Below are 13,938 nucleotides of genomic sequence, written 5' to 3'. Positions count from 1 at the left end.
AGTTGGCTATGTCAAAATCTTTCTCTACAACGCGAAGCAAATTCGTGAACGAATTAGGAAAATACTTTATTCAAAATGACCACATGTGCGCTACATTTCGGAAATTTCGGAAAACAATGCAACTTCGGAATACACACAAATTCAGAAACACCGCATATCCAGTTACAGCACAACGGAAGTGATGTTTCCAGGGGACATGGAGAGGGGATGGACTCCTATTAGATCAGCGGCAGCTGTAGCAGCGAGCTACAGAAATGTTTTATTTGCGATTATCACTGTTTTATCATTGATATATGATACAGAGTGAAGAAGCGCTGTATTCGTGCACCGCAATCTTGTGTATCTACTGTTGCTAGGTTACAGAGAGACAGCCTTAATGAACGCTGACAAACATTTTATTTATCCAATCCCACGTGCATCTTCTGCTGCAACTGCCCTGCATTCCCCGCTGCTATTGTGCACTTGTGTGAATCATCTCATCCCAGCTTACTTTGGAATCTTTTCAGTTCATGGGAACCTAGCTCTGTTAAACAAGGTATTAAAAATAATTACCAACAGGATTTTTCATACGATTTTATGGCTAACTGTATTATATGTTTTCCACCACTAGTGGGCATGCTACAGGTAGTTTTGACCTATCACCTAACCTCAAAGATCATTATTGTATTTAATTATATGTTCCCTTAACAACCGCTTAGCTTTTTTAATTTTTTAACTTTACTACTTTTGAAGCCCACATATTAATTCTTACTTTAGCAGTATTCATGAGAAAAAAGGAAATGTTTTGGTTTGAAGCACCACAATAAGCAATATCACACTTCCAGGGCAACAAGCAATACTTGCATCTGTGTTATCCCACACCACTCCTCTTCTTGAATTATCATAGGTGTACTTTGATCTGTCTTTTTATGTCTTTGGTTTCGATGGTGGAATGTTACAAAAATGTGTGGCAGAAGGATATTGTACAAATGTAGAGTTGCTTGTGGAGTCCTGACTGAGTAGCCTTCTTTTCATCTTCCATTAGATACCAAACAATGTCTGAAACTCACACTTAGTCATGCTTAGCATTCACATGGCGTGAAGTTCAGGTTGAGAACTCTAGGCACGGTCAGCTCTAATGTATATCACATGTAGTCAAGTGACCAAAGGGAATATTCTCTTACATTTGTAAAGGAAATGGCCTCTTCTTTCCTGCAGAACGATGCCAGTTGAATGCAGCAGTGACTGATGGATTTCTGGCCAGTGGCATGAGAACCATAATACAGAGAAGAAGAGAACGACAGAGCAGTCGACAAACATGGTGGCAGTAAAGCAGATAGACGACAAGTCAGAGAAGCTGAAGGGGGGGCTGAGAGAGGAGAAAGCACAGTAGCGAAGCAGCCATGGCATTTTCATGGTTTTGTTGGCCAGAGCCATGGTGTGAACTGCAGTGGCAGTGTTCATTTATGTAACCTGCGGCCTCCGAGGCCAGCAGGACAAGTCCCCGTCTGATCGTAGCAGCTGACACACGGGTGTGAAGGCAAGGCCGTGATACAGGCTCGAGGCAGGTCGAGGCATGAGGCAGGCTTGGTTTTTTTGGGGGTTTTTTTTGCAGTTGCTGGAGCCCCAGGGTCCACAAAGAGACACTTGTCCAACTGGCCCCCTCCTGTTCACACGATGATTTGAGGATTTCAGGGAAGGCTTTTCGTTTGCATCAGCAAGATTTACAGCAAGGTGAAATAAACGCTCTGGAGCATCTGTGCATGCCATGCCTGCAACAATCAAGATCTCACAATGCTAATATGTAAATGATTTGAGGGCTTTTTCTGGCTTAGAGGAAGCAAGTGACATAAAAATAGTGATACGATGATATAAGTAACATTGGTTGATAACCCAAAATATCATGGATATCATGTTGGCCCTGTGCTTATTATGGAATATGTGTAAACAAATTAGCATTCAGATGACATCTATCTGACACTGAGATGATTATTATTTGATCTTCATAGAGTGAAATGAGGTGAGAGAGGACACATAAGAAGAGAATGCAGGGAGAGATTGTTCTGCAGTTTGAGAAAAAGAGACAGGGGAGAGAGAGATTGAAAGAGGGAAAACAGATGGGAAAATAGAAATTTGGTATGTGTGTATGTGTATGCCTTAGAGAAAGGGAGCCTCTTATACTGTCTCAGCAGGAGCTTGGCCCAGGCTTCGGCCTAGTCTCGTCTGCCCAGCGGGGGCCTTTCCTGAACTGGCTGCCCAGGGGAGGGGCACCTGCCCCAAGCCACAAACACTGGAGCAACAGCAGAGAGGTGTGGACCAGGAGTGGAGGGAAGCAGATGGGGCTCAGAATGGAAAGACCCTCAGGAAAAGGACATGTATTCAACTGAGGAAACATATAGGTAACATAAAATTGCTATTATGAAAAGAAAATATATCCCCCTTCACATTCTCCTACAGTCTGAGGTCTTTAACTGACCACCCCCTTCAAAACAAGCAATTTCATACAAGCAGTCATTGTGGTTATTGTTGGAGAGTGAAACAGTATCAAGTCTTTGTGACTACAAACATAAACTGACAGCTTATGGATTTGTTGACCTCCCCTCAGGGCACTATTTTTCCACAGTTTGAATTTGGTGGGTAAATACATGTGTTTGAAGTTTATCACACACTCAATCATTTAGCCTGGAAGACTGAGCAAGATGGAGTGTATCCAGAAGTCTAAGATGTTATAACTTTCTTTTTGCATTATAAAAACCCTCACCTAAGGCACTCAGTTCAAATTTGTAACATAGATTATATCAAATTTACAACAGAGATCTCCTGTGCTCTCTCCAGACATGGATTAAGCTATTTCATATAAGGCACCATGATACGTGAAGAAGACCAGAGACAAATATCGGGTATAGGAAAAGAACTAATCGCATTGTTCCACGGAAATGCTTTAAGCTCCATGTGCACAATGACTGAGCTGGAGGTGGAGGGTCCATACAGGTGTGAAGCTGGTCAGCCATGCAGGGTGTGAGGCAGGGGTGCCGGCTAGCCCATCATCCCTACTGTCCCTGCGCCCGTGCACGTTTCACCCAGGTAAAAGGAAACGCATGCCAGGGTAGGAAGGAAAGAAGGGGGGGAAAGGTGCTGTTATGCACATCAGGGTCCCACATGGGATCCACTGTGCTCTGGTTTCAGAACAGCTGAAGGCCAGCCTTCTGAAGAGAGATTGACCTCAGTCTCAGGCTTGGCAGTATTCAGTGATTTGGCCCCCAGCTCACTCTAATCATTTTCAACATGATAACTCTATAACTCAACTGATAACTCCAATAGAAAAGGTGATCCACTATCTGGAATGTCTAGAAGGTAGAGAGGAGAAAAAAGCATAATACAGTTGTTTAATTGTATTATTGTATTACTGACAGAGAATTCCCTCATTCCTTCATAACTTATCAAGCTTTTGTTCAATTGTATTAAATATCTTTGTGACAGCTGTCACTTCTTTTACTATTTCTTTATAGTTTCTTAGTTCTTCTATATTATTTGTTTTATATTGTCATGTTGGCTCTGTTCTGAAGTAGCGTTCACTGCTAAAACCATTTGCTATTAAAGTGTCTGCGCTATCTTCAGTGGTCTAGTAAAATTCTCCCGGAGAGACTTCGAAAAGACTGCTGGCCAGGGTCCACCATGTAGCACATGTTCACACACACCTCCACATACAATACTTGTTCATGTGCATGATAGCTTTGAAGGTAACCTGTCACAGTGCCATCACAGACATCACATACACACACGAGCAAGCACTATCTTACATGTCTTCCACATACGAACATCACTGGAAGGCCACATATGTAAAGTAACTTAGTATAGTCACCTAAACATGAGATATCAGCATTAAAAAGAAGGGGTCGCAGGATCAGTGTGATAATTTAAGGACCTTTATCACATTTCACTTGGCTTCAAAAGAATTTGTTTTCATTTGCCTTGATACTTGATACCTAAACAAAGGTAAATCAGCACAAAAGGTAACACCACCAGGTAAGCCAGATCATCTTTTTACATAGATCTACCTTAATAACCATGAACCATTCCACCGACTTCAGTATAAATATATTTATTCATGCTTATATATTATTTTATGCACCACAAATGCATGTATATAAATGCTTGTGACTATGCTTCGTGCAAAGCAATGCATGGAAAAAAAGCACAACAAAATCACAATGCAGTTCACTATCATAAAAAGGCAAACAGCTGTTCAAAGTCTGAGTCTTTGAAGAGTCATGGTATGGATGCAAAGCACAAAGATGCCTTCTAAGAAAAGGCATCCAGCGGTCAAATACAGTACCGATTCCAGAATGTTTAAATCTGTGATTTTTTAGGCACAAACCTCAGTCAGAGCAAAACCATCAGAAAATTATAGTCAGTAGGACAAGATTTCTTTGCGGAGAACTGACGTACATTACTGTTGTAATTTTTAAAAGTTCTGATTAAACACTGAAATTCTGACTAAGCAGTACACTGCTACACTGCTTAGGAAATCAATGCAGTGCCTTTTCACACTGACATATAAACAAAATGAAAATAAATCAACATATTAGCAGTAACTGCACCCAATCACCTTTATGCCAATTAAATAGTGAACCAAAGTGTGGGTAAAAAAACTCATCCATTCATAAATACATGCCATCAGAGCTGACATAATTGTTTGCCTAATTGTAATTTATCAAATTCCAATGGGAATTGTCCTTTAGCTTTAAGCTAAATTCAGATGAAGTTGTTCCCCCTTTCATTTAAACTAATAAAACAACTTGGTTTTTAAGTAGTTCACACCTGAAGTAAAAATGACACCCCACCCCCACCCCCAGGTAACTTTCAGATCATGACAAAACTTGTGTTTTCCTTTAATGTTGTCTTTGGTGTCACCTCAAACAGATGTTCTCTGCACTTTAGTCCACTATTGTATTATAAGATGTTTGAATGAAAGAGCCTTGTCCCCTAGACATTTGCAAGCAATGCTACTTTAAAAATGCATTTACATTTCAATGCCGTTATCAATAATGCTGAACAGGTTCTCCAGTGTGTTCTAGTCCATTGTATCAAAACCTTAAAGAACACTGAACTTAGATACCTGGACAGGGAAATTAGACCACTTCTTACACTTGCCTGCACCAAAAAGGCTTAAATCTTAAATCTTTAGTTGACAGAGCTGCAAAGAGTGCATTTATTCATGGGAATGGAAAGGACGAGTGTTTTCACAGGGGCACAGAGCTGCTCTTTGGGCAGAGGGATGTGGCTGTGCCTTTTATTGGGGAACAGAGCTCCTCTTTGGGTAGAGGGGTGCAACTGTGCCTATCACTTGGGGACAGAGCTACTCTTTGGGCAGAGGGGAGTGGATGTGCCTTTCATCTGCCTGCTGGTCCGTTGCCGCTTGCCTGTCAGTAGTGTGTAGAAAAATGGATTCACACATGAATTCCCATACGTCAGCCCTGTCAGTATACGGTTAACTGTAACCTGTGTGCCTGCAGGCACCCTGCAAAGAACGTCTGGTCGATACAGTGGTAGCAGTTGCCAGATCCAGAATGGGAGAAAACAGGCCCAGAATGTGAGCACAATCCCTAGAATCAGAAGCAACACTTTGGGCCGAGGGGCCCGGGGCGGGTATGTGCTGCTTCCCCCGGCCCAGGCTGTCTGCGTCTGAGAGACCCAGTACAGCCTCCCCAGGGCTGCATACAGGCACCCGATGGCTAGTCCTGGTCCCAGGATACTGGTGCAGAACAGCACGCTGAGGTAGGCTTTGGAACTCTGCTCGTCCCATGCCGGAACACACAGCGTGCCCTCGTGGTTTTCCCCATCCTCCAGGTGCAGGGTGATCATCATGGGCAGGCTGAGTGCCAGGGCAAAGCCCCAGGCCAGAGCCACGCGGAGCAGGCCTGAGGAAGGGGCTGAGGAGGCAGCCAGCGGGTGGGCCACGGCCCGGTAGCGGTCCAGGCTCATGGCGGTGAGAGTGAAGATGCTGGCGTGCATGGTTAGCAGGTCCAGACTGAGCAGGAGTCGGCAGCCAAGCTCACCGAATGCCCAGTCTGACGCCAGGCTGTCGTAGACGATGAAGGGAGCAGTGGAGAGGTAGAGTAGATCTGCCAAAGCTAGACTCAGAACCTGCAGGTGAAGAGAAGAGGAGGAGGAGGAGGAAGAGGAGCCAGAGGAAGGCAAAGGGGACGAGGCTTGGAGACAAGGGGGAGCCGTACAGCAGTTAAGTGCCATGCGCCTCCTTCTTGGGCCCCTGCGGCGTTGCATGAGAAGCCCCAGTGTGTAAAGGTTTCCCAGAATGCCGAGCAGGGAAAGGAGTGAGAGAAAGAAGCAAAAGAGAACTGTGGCCACACTCGGGGACGGAGAAAGTGAGGGGGAGGAGGAGGGGGTGGAGATGTTAGGGAGGAAGGCATAGGTATAAGATGGAGAAGTGGAGGAAGAGAACGAGACTTCCATTTGGCATGGACACGAGAAGCTTCAGTTAGGCAATTGTCTGAGATGTTAATGTGAAATGTTGAATGTTAATCTTAGAGTTTTGGGGTTATGAGCTGTGAGAATAGGATTGTTACAGCATCACAGAAAAAGAAGGTAATCTGTTAGTACTCTGCTCATATGAGTTAGACGTAAGAGGGAGAGATACATGTGGAGTGAAGACAAAAGCAAATAAAGGATAAGAATAAAGCTAGACTGAGCTACACATGCTTGAGTTTTAAGTCATTTAATGGCTAAAACATAAAGATATATTATTAAAATGTACACGATAAGATTATCACGCTAATCAAAAAGCATCAAAAACGCCAATGACAATGTCACAGAAAACATAGGCCTAATTATATAATCATATGTGTAGTGTCCTCAGTTTCCTGTCCAACATACTTCAGAGTTGACACTTTGACAAAAACGATAACGTTGTTAACGTCTTCAACATTTTTTAAAATTCTGCTGGTGATGCATTTTGTTGTCAGACATTCATTTCTTTCTTACATATGCAAGTTGTTGCTAACAGACAAAGGCGGTCCACCTACACAGTGTGCTGTGGATCTCACCATATATTAAAGCGGGTTGACAGGAGTACCGAGGCAGTGTTTTGTCTATGAGGGGCTTCACGGGGGTAATCAGTAATCAATTGTTCACTTGTAAGAAATCATTCTGTGTTGGTCAATGTTAGGTGAGGGAAAATATTTTCAACACTTTAGTGGGAAAACTGTTCTTATAATTAGCTTTTATAATTATGTTCTAAACTCGAATTGGTTATTAGCTCAAGATAGGCTGTTCTCGTATTATGAAAAAAATATATATATAATTTTACTTACTGCATCATCATTGGCATTATGAATTTACTGTAAATAGCCTGTCAACGTTTCCCGCCTGTACGTTCCTCAGCGGTAGGCTACTCTGGGGTCCGCTCTATGAAAGGTCTATTCTTTATCACGGAGTTTGTAACATTATCTGCGGGAAGATCAAAGCCGTGTATAGGGGCATACTTGCGGGAAGAATGTAGACAGCACATGGTGACCCTTTAAGCGCGAGGATTAAGTGCTACTGTGGAAAGGAGACATGGGATTAAAGTGAATTTAAGAAAATATGCAAAAACAGAGAAAAACCCTTAGCCTTCAGTGCGTTAAATTGTAGCCTACTGAACTTGGTTGCCTCCTAATCTCATCTCTATGTGGAGTTCATCTCAACGAAACCGACGATATTGCTTTAGTAAATAATACAGTCGATGGCAGTGTTAAGGTGATATTTCAGTCTACAAAAAAAACAAGATTTAGTGTTTCTGTAGGCTAATTCAACCCTATACATTTTATTGTGTATTATGAGAAACTAAATAAATAATGTACTTAATACAAGCAACAAATTTAATCTAGTTAACCTGTTATGTCTACCTGCAGACACGTCTTGTGTAGCCTGTGTTTTTCTTTTTCTTTTTTTCGTTTTCTTTTCAAAACTGCACTTGAACTGATTTAATTTTAATTGTAATTTTAAAATAAATTATTTGATCTATAAAAATTTATTTTAACAGTACTCTAGTAAAATGTATAGTCTCTAGAAGGACCATAAGCGCATATATGAGACATGTCTAATAGCGCGATCCTTCAATTAGGTTACTAGAATATACAAATGACAGAGAACAATTATCATCATAATTGTTCAAACAGTCAAATGACAGACAAGGAAAATAAAGCATGTGGACCACCCAATGGCGTGATTTATAACAATTACTTTTTCTTGCATCTCTTATATTTACTAATTTTACTTGTGTTTGTGACGCTTAGGATCAAAACTGACCAATTAAAATTACTGAACAAAGCAATTAGTGTAAATTGAACTTACCATGGACTACAGTGTCAAGAATGTTATATTCCAGTTAGTCCGCACTGGTCTGTCCGTAAGAGAGAAACCGTAGAGGGGGTTCTCAAATTTCCCTAAGACGAAAATCTCAGTCCTTAATGCTTTTTCATTTTTAAAATGTGCCCATTGCGGATAAATCCGTTTGAACAGACCTGTGTTGAGGATATGTTAACATTCGTTGATGATTAAACACATTTCTTGTGAAAACTTTGAGCTCACGCTGAATCCCGCTCACCTTGCGTACCTCGCGCCTCCTCTTCTGACTCGTTGGATGTCTACGAGCGAAGAAGGGAGGAATAGGAACGGATGGGGCGGGGGTGCGTTAAATGAACACACATCATGGATGACAATGTAGTTAGACGTTAGCGGCGGCCGACCTGGCATTGACTACGATTTCGTTGGGTTTTTTGGGGGGGTGGGGGGGGGGTGGTTTTGTCTCGTCTGTCTCGGTTTATTCTTTGGAGAGTTAAAGTAGGGTGTATATGAAGTAATGCTGAATTATTGCTTTAGGCACGCTTACGAGCTATACAAACTTTAGTTAAAATACAATACATTGAACATAGTAAAATCTCATTTACAAGGTTCAAAGAAATTTGAGTTTACCATAATAAAGCACTTGTAGGCTAAATGTCTGGTAGCACTATTTATCTATATTAGGTCGTTGCTTCATGAGAAAAGAAAAAGATGACTAAATATGGAAGTTAAGGCCTGCTTCAAGTTATACGAATAAATACCCTACTTTCGAGCATTCAGATTAAACTACTAACCACACGACAAGCGTGTTTTAAATCTATTAGCCTACCAGAGACCCTGGTATAGGTTAATCATTCTTTAAAAATGCTGGATGATATACTGATATCCTGATATTTATGTTACTTTCCAAACCACAACCGAGGCAGTGAGTTCAAAACAATTTAATCACAAATACTATAATAGTCCCTTAGGACCATACAGGAATACATTACCAATAAAGGAGAGAAAATGTTTGAAAACTGTGGCAAAGGACATTTTCATCTCCTTAGTTATGCAAAACTCCACATGAGTTACATTGTATACATATAATATTCATACTGTATTCATATCCACATAAGAATTATAAAAAAAAGAAACTTGAAAACTAGAGCAGTGTAAGTGATAGAGATGAGAGAAATATATGTAAATATGTTTGTTAGGCAGTTGTCTATTCTGGAAGGAAAATGCACTTTAGAATTTTATATCATAAGTGTAAACACGATTCACACATAAATGTACTAAATATGATTAAAATACAAATGTAAATGTACACAATATTTGGCCTTAAGCAAAACTGTGAGAAGCTACTTAAATGTGAGTATACTCGTCAGAAAGCAACTTTTTTTTACAGAGATTTAGTCACATTCATAAATTATGAAAAGTGCACTAATTATGAAATCAAATTCTATTACACTAAAGTTGTTACATGTCTTTAATGTATTCTTAAGACCCAGAAATAGCAAACGGACCTATTAAACACATATGAGCTTGTCAGTGCACACATGCCCTTTCCTGTAAAATGAGGATGACTCATAGGATGAAGGCAGTCCAGTGGAAAGGAACATGTGTCTAAGCCACTGAACAGAGAGAGAGAGAGAGAGAGTTATGGCTCTGTCTCCTTATAAGCTACTGACACCAACTTCAGCTTCACTCCCCATGCCAACACACACATACACACCGAACAGAAACACCACACGCGTTTCATGGCCAAGACACACATATCTGCACATCCAGCACACGTCAGAGGCAACACACACATCACCAACACACTTCTACTTCACACCAGCACTCAACACCAATACCGCTAACACTCAAAGACATGGCATGAAAAGAGGGAGCACCAGAGTAGCTTCAAGAGCCTTGCTCTCTCTGACTCCCTCCCTATGGAAGGCCAAAATGGACGAACAGCAAGCGTTGTCTCTCTCTGGGGAGAGAATCTAACATTTTTACAACTCACGATTTCTTAATAGCTGATCACCCAAAATGTTTTCTACATTAGACCTGTTCAGTTATTGTTTTCTGTGTATATTAAGGTTTTGTGGGTGTTTATGTCTGTATCTTCTTTGTAAAAACAACTACCAACATGTTGGGACAGGCCTGTTAGCCAGGGTCCAGTGACAGAGGTTTGCATGTCCCAGGCATGTGCTGTGTGTTTGCACACATAAGATGGACAGAGACAGGCACCAGGCTTGAGACGAGAGCAGTGAACATACCTCTCCCTGCAGGGTGTGTGGAATTTCAACAAATACCTGGCACAGGCCTGCCAAAATAGGCAGAGGGGACATGGAGAGGGAGAGTCAGAGATTATTTTTGTGGTACTTTGTGATATGGTGACACAAATACATTAAAAATACTGATATAGCAAAATTTATTTGGATGTTTCATATAGGGAATTTAGCTTACAATGTCTTGTAGCGAACATAGATAACTGCAACTTATAACGATATAACCTTTTTATAGGAAATATAATGAACCAGTTCTTATAGTGAATATAGCTAACCTTATTTATAGGAAATATAACCAACTTATAGGAAATATAACTAGAAGTCTTTATATGGAATATAGCTCACCACATATAACTAATCATTTCAGCATATCTTTAACTTAACAAAGCACTGAACATCACTAATGGTGAATTAATATCAACTAATTTCAAAGGAATATAACCATAAATATTTACCAAAAAACTAAGGAAAGGAAAAGTAATTAATCACAGTAACCTGATTGCCACAATTTCTCCTCATCTATGACAGAAAACCACTGTTGCTGAGGTAGTTCCACTCTTGGTCAGAATGTAGAGGGTGTAGAGTTCTTGGGGGGGGGGGGGGCACTTTGTGTATTTCAGTGCTATTCATTATAGAGAGGACTGCAATGATCAGGTTATTGGAAGAATTATGTCTGTCAACATAAACATCAATGGTCCCCTTAAATTTGCAAGTGTCCTTGTGCTTTAACTACATTATGTTAATTAATTCTCTAAAGGGTTTGACTGTCCACTGACAGATTTCCTACTTGTTTGCCTACATCTGAACAGCAGATTTAATTAAATGGGCGGACACTTTCACATGTAACAAATGGTTTGTTTCCCTTTCTGGCTAAATAATCAAGCCCAAGATGAATTACCTATCCACCATGTCTGGCATTACAGCCTGTATTCTTGGTCTCTACCAGAGCAGGTCAGTTTCCTTGACCTAAGTGCTATTCCAATGGGCATATGACACAATTGTTCAAATTAGAGTCATTTTAATGCTTATACCTCTTTTGAATATCAACACATAACTGATTTTGTTCCTCATGTATTTTACTAACTACCAATAATAAAAATAAATAACAGACAATATATTTTTTAGAAAACCGGGATAAAATAAAAAATAATTAAATGTCCTTAGGGTCATATATTTAAGCAAGTCTTCAATTTTTTGTTTAACTTCAATGTGTTGTTAAAGATCATCATTGCATGACTCCATCATTATGTTAAGATCAATTATCCTTAGTTCAAAGATCAGAGTAAGCTGCAGAGTGTTATAAACACATTTAAAGCATAGTTTTCTTGTGTGGAAGAATTCAACATTTTGACATAGGAAATAACATTTTCAATAATGTGTGGTTGGCTCTGTCTGAAACTGGTTTACTCACCAGATGGAAGCAATATGGACCTTGGCACACTGCGGGACTGCAGGCTTGGCAGATTCTAGAACCCACTAATTCCAATTCTCAGGTCTAGAGTTAACCTCTGGCTGTGAGCTAACTTTAATGTCAGCAAAATCAAGTTTTGGAAAGACTGAAATGAGAAAGTGTATACTATGTGTCATATTGTTATTAACATGAATAAAAGCCTGACAGTGTATAAAGAACATCTGAAATTATGTAATAGGTAATAAAGTTTTATTTAACTATACTCCAAGTTCAAAGCTGATTGTTGTCAGAGCTTTGCATTTAAATGCAAATGTAAATCTAGAGATACATCTGAAGATATAGTCACAATTGAGCCATTTTGTGCATATACAAAAATACAGACCCACACCAGCGGTTTTTGACTACATGTGTGCAACAGTTAACTACCATAGTGAGTCAAAAATATATATATTCTACATTTGAGTGTACTGAGAAAAAAACCTAATGATTAGTTTTTACTATAGACAATGAAGTACATTTTAATGCAATTTTTTTCATTAGTAAATTCACTCTCAAACCTTAACATAAAAACATTAAAGTAAACATATCTGTAGGTGATATGTTTTACTTTGGATACATTTTACCAAATAATTTTAAAATTTTAAATCCAGCCTATTTTTGGACTTCTGGAGCTTTGCTTTTGAATGATTTAATTTCACTTGTAACTTTCACCTTTTCTCACTGGTGTATGAGGCCATCTGAGCATGTTGGTTTTTTATGAGTGCAGTCTTGTTTGAATTTAAAATTTTAGAAACTTTGCATTTTCCTTGCTTTTGACTTGAATGCATTTACCTTAGTTGCATGTCTTTCACTCCATACATTTTTCCCTAACGATATCTTTATTTTAGTGAATTTAAAGCACTTTGGTAAACTATGGTTGTTTTTAAATGTGTTCTCCAAGTATATAATATTATTTCTAATTTTGCTCAAATGAAGGATTTGTGTAGGTTAATTATTCCATCCCTGGAAAAGAGAGACACTCAAATTTATGTCAGATTTTTTTTCCATTTTCACTGCACAGACATTATAATTAACTAAGAGGACTTACTACTTTATTAAATTGTAATGGTTCAGTTCATTACATTCAGAAGCACGTGAGTCAATTTCTGGATCAGCATACTGTGATAAATATATGCATGGTCTGCAGATTCAAGGTCTTTATAAATATAGCTGTTTCACAACGATATACCACTCTGCCCTCTAGTGCCTGTTTTTTGGCATCTCTACATTATTATTCTGACCTTCACAGCACAGTTATAGTATTAAAACATCACCTCTCAACAACATGAGGGCTTCTATGGCTTTTTTAATGCAATCTCGTTTCTAAGTAAAGTAAGGCATAAGCCTCGTCGTTTGTGTACTCATGTAAAATGATTTACAAGTAGACAGAATGTCTTTCCAAGTTGCAGGGTTCCATTAGAATTAAAAATCATCTGTCATGACAAGACATGTATAAGAGGATGTGACATACTCCATATCATAAGCTAATCAATCATACACAAATAAATGACAAGAGGTAGTCCAGTGCACATCAACTGTGAACATAACATATGGGAGTGATGTAATTATCATTCCCTCCTGTTTCTCTCTCCCCTTGCAACTGTATGCCTGCAGAGGGTTTTCCACCGATCATGATTGATCAGTCTCTTTTTTCACTTATGCAAGCTTAGAGGCAAGCTTAGAGGCAAGCTTAGAGGCAGTCAGCAGCCTCGTTCGTTACTGTCCTTTGTAATTTACACATTTTAAGGTGAAGCATGTTAGGCAACACCACACAACTTGACTGTGAGCTATGACTGACCCACATTTATGTTCAGTTCGAATGTGATCTCTGTAGTCCGATAGTGGTAAAATAACTTTTGACAAATCAAGTATTGGACATGAGACATGAGACCAGTGGCGGTT

General features: G+C 39.7%; 1 protein-coding gene across 1 annotated transcript; it reads right to left on the bottom strand.

Annotated features, from left to right (window-relative positions):
* Positions 1-4,096: 4,096 nt before the first annotated feature.
* Positions 4,097-8,573, bottom strand: uts2r3 (urotensin-2 receptor 3). The gene is made up of 2 exons (XM_027006710.3): positions 8,332-8,573; positions 4,097-6,601 (listed from the first exon to the last, which is right to left on the bottom strand). The coding sequence occupies exon 2, from the start codon at positions 6,451-6,453 to the stop codon at positions 5,323-5,325; it is 1,131 nt and encodes a 376-aa protein (XP_026862511.2). The 5' UTR covers positions 6,454-6,601; positions 8,332-8,573; the 3' UTR covers positions 4,097-5,322.
* Positions 8,574-13,938: the final 5,365 nt, after the last annotated feature.

Source organism: Electrophorus electricus, chromosome 14, assembly GCF_041902795.1.
Source record: "Electrophorus electricus isolate QZ-2024a chromosome 14, ASM4190279v1, whole genome shotgun sequence".
NCBI lineage: Eukaryota > Metazoa > Chordata > Actinopteri > Gymnotiformes > Gymnotidae > Electrophorus > Electrophorus electricus.
Note: the sequence above shows the minus strand (reverse complement) of the source record. Positions and strands in the feature narration are given on the sequence as shown.

Excerpts from the sequence above, each read along its gene's own strand:
- uts2r3 (XM_027006710.3), bottom strand. The coding sequence starts at position 6,453 with ATGGAAGTCTCGTTCTCTTCCTCCACTTCTCCATCTTATACCTATGCC.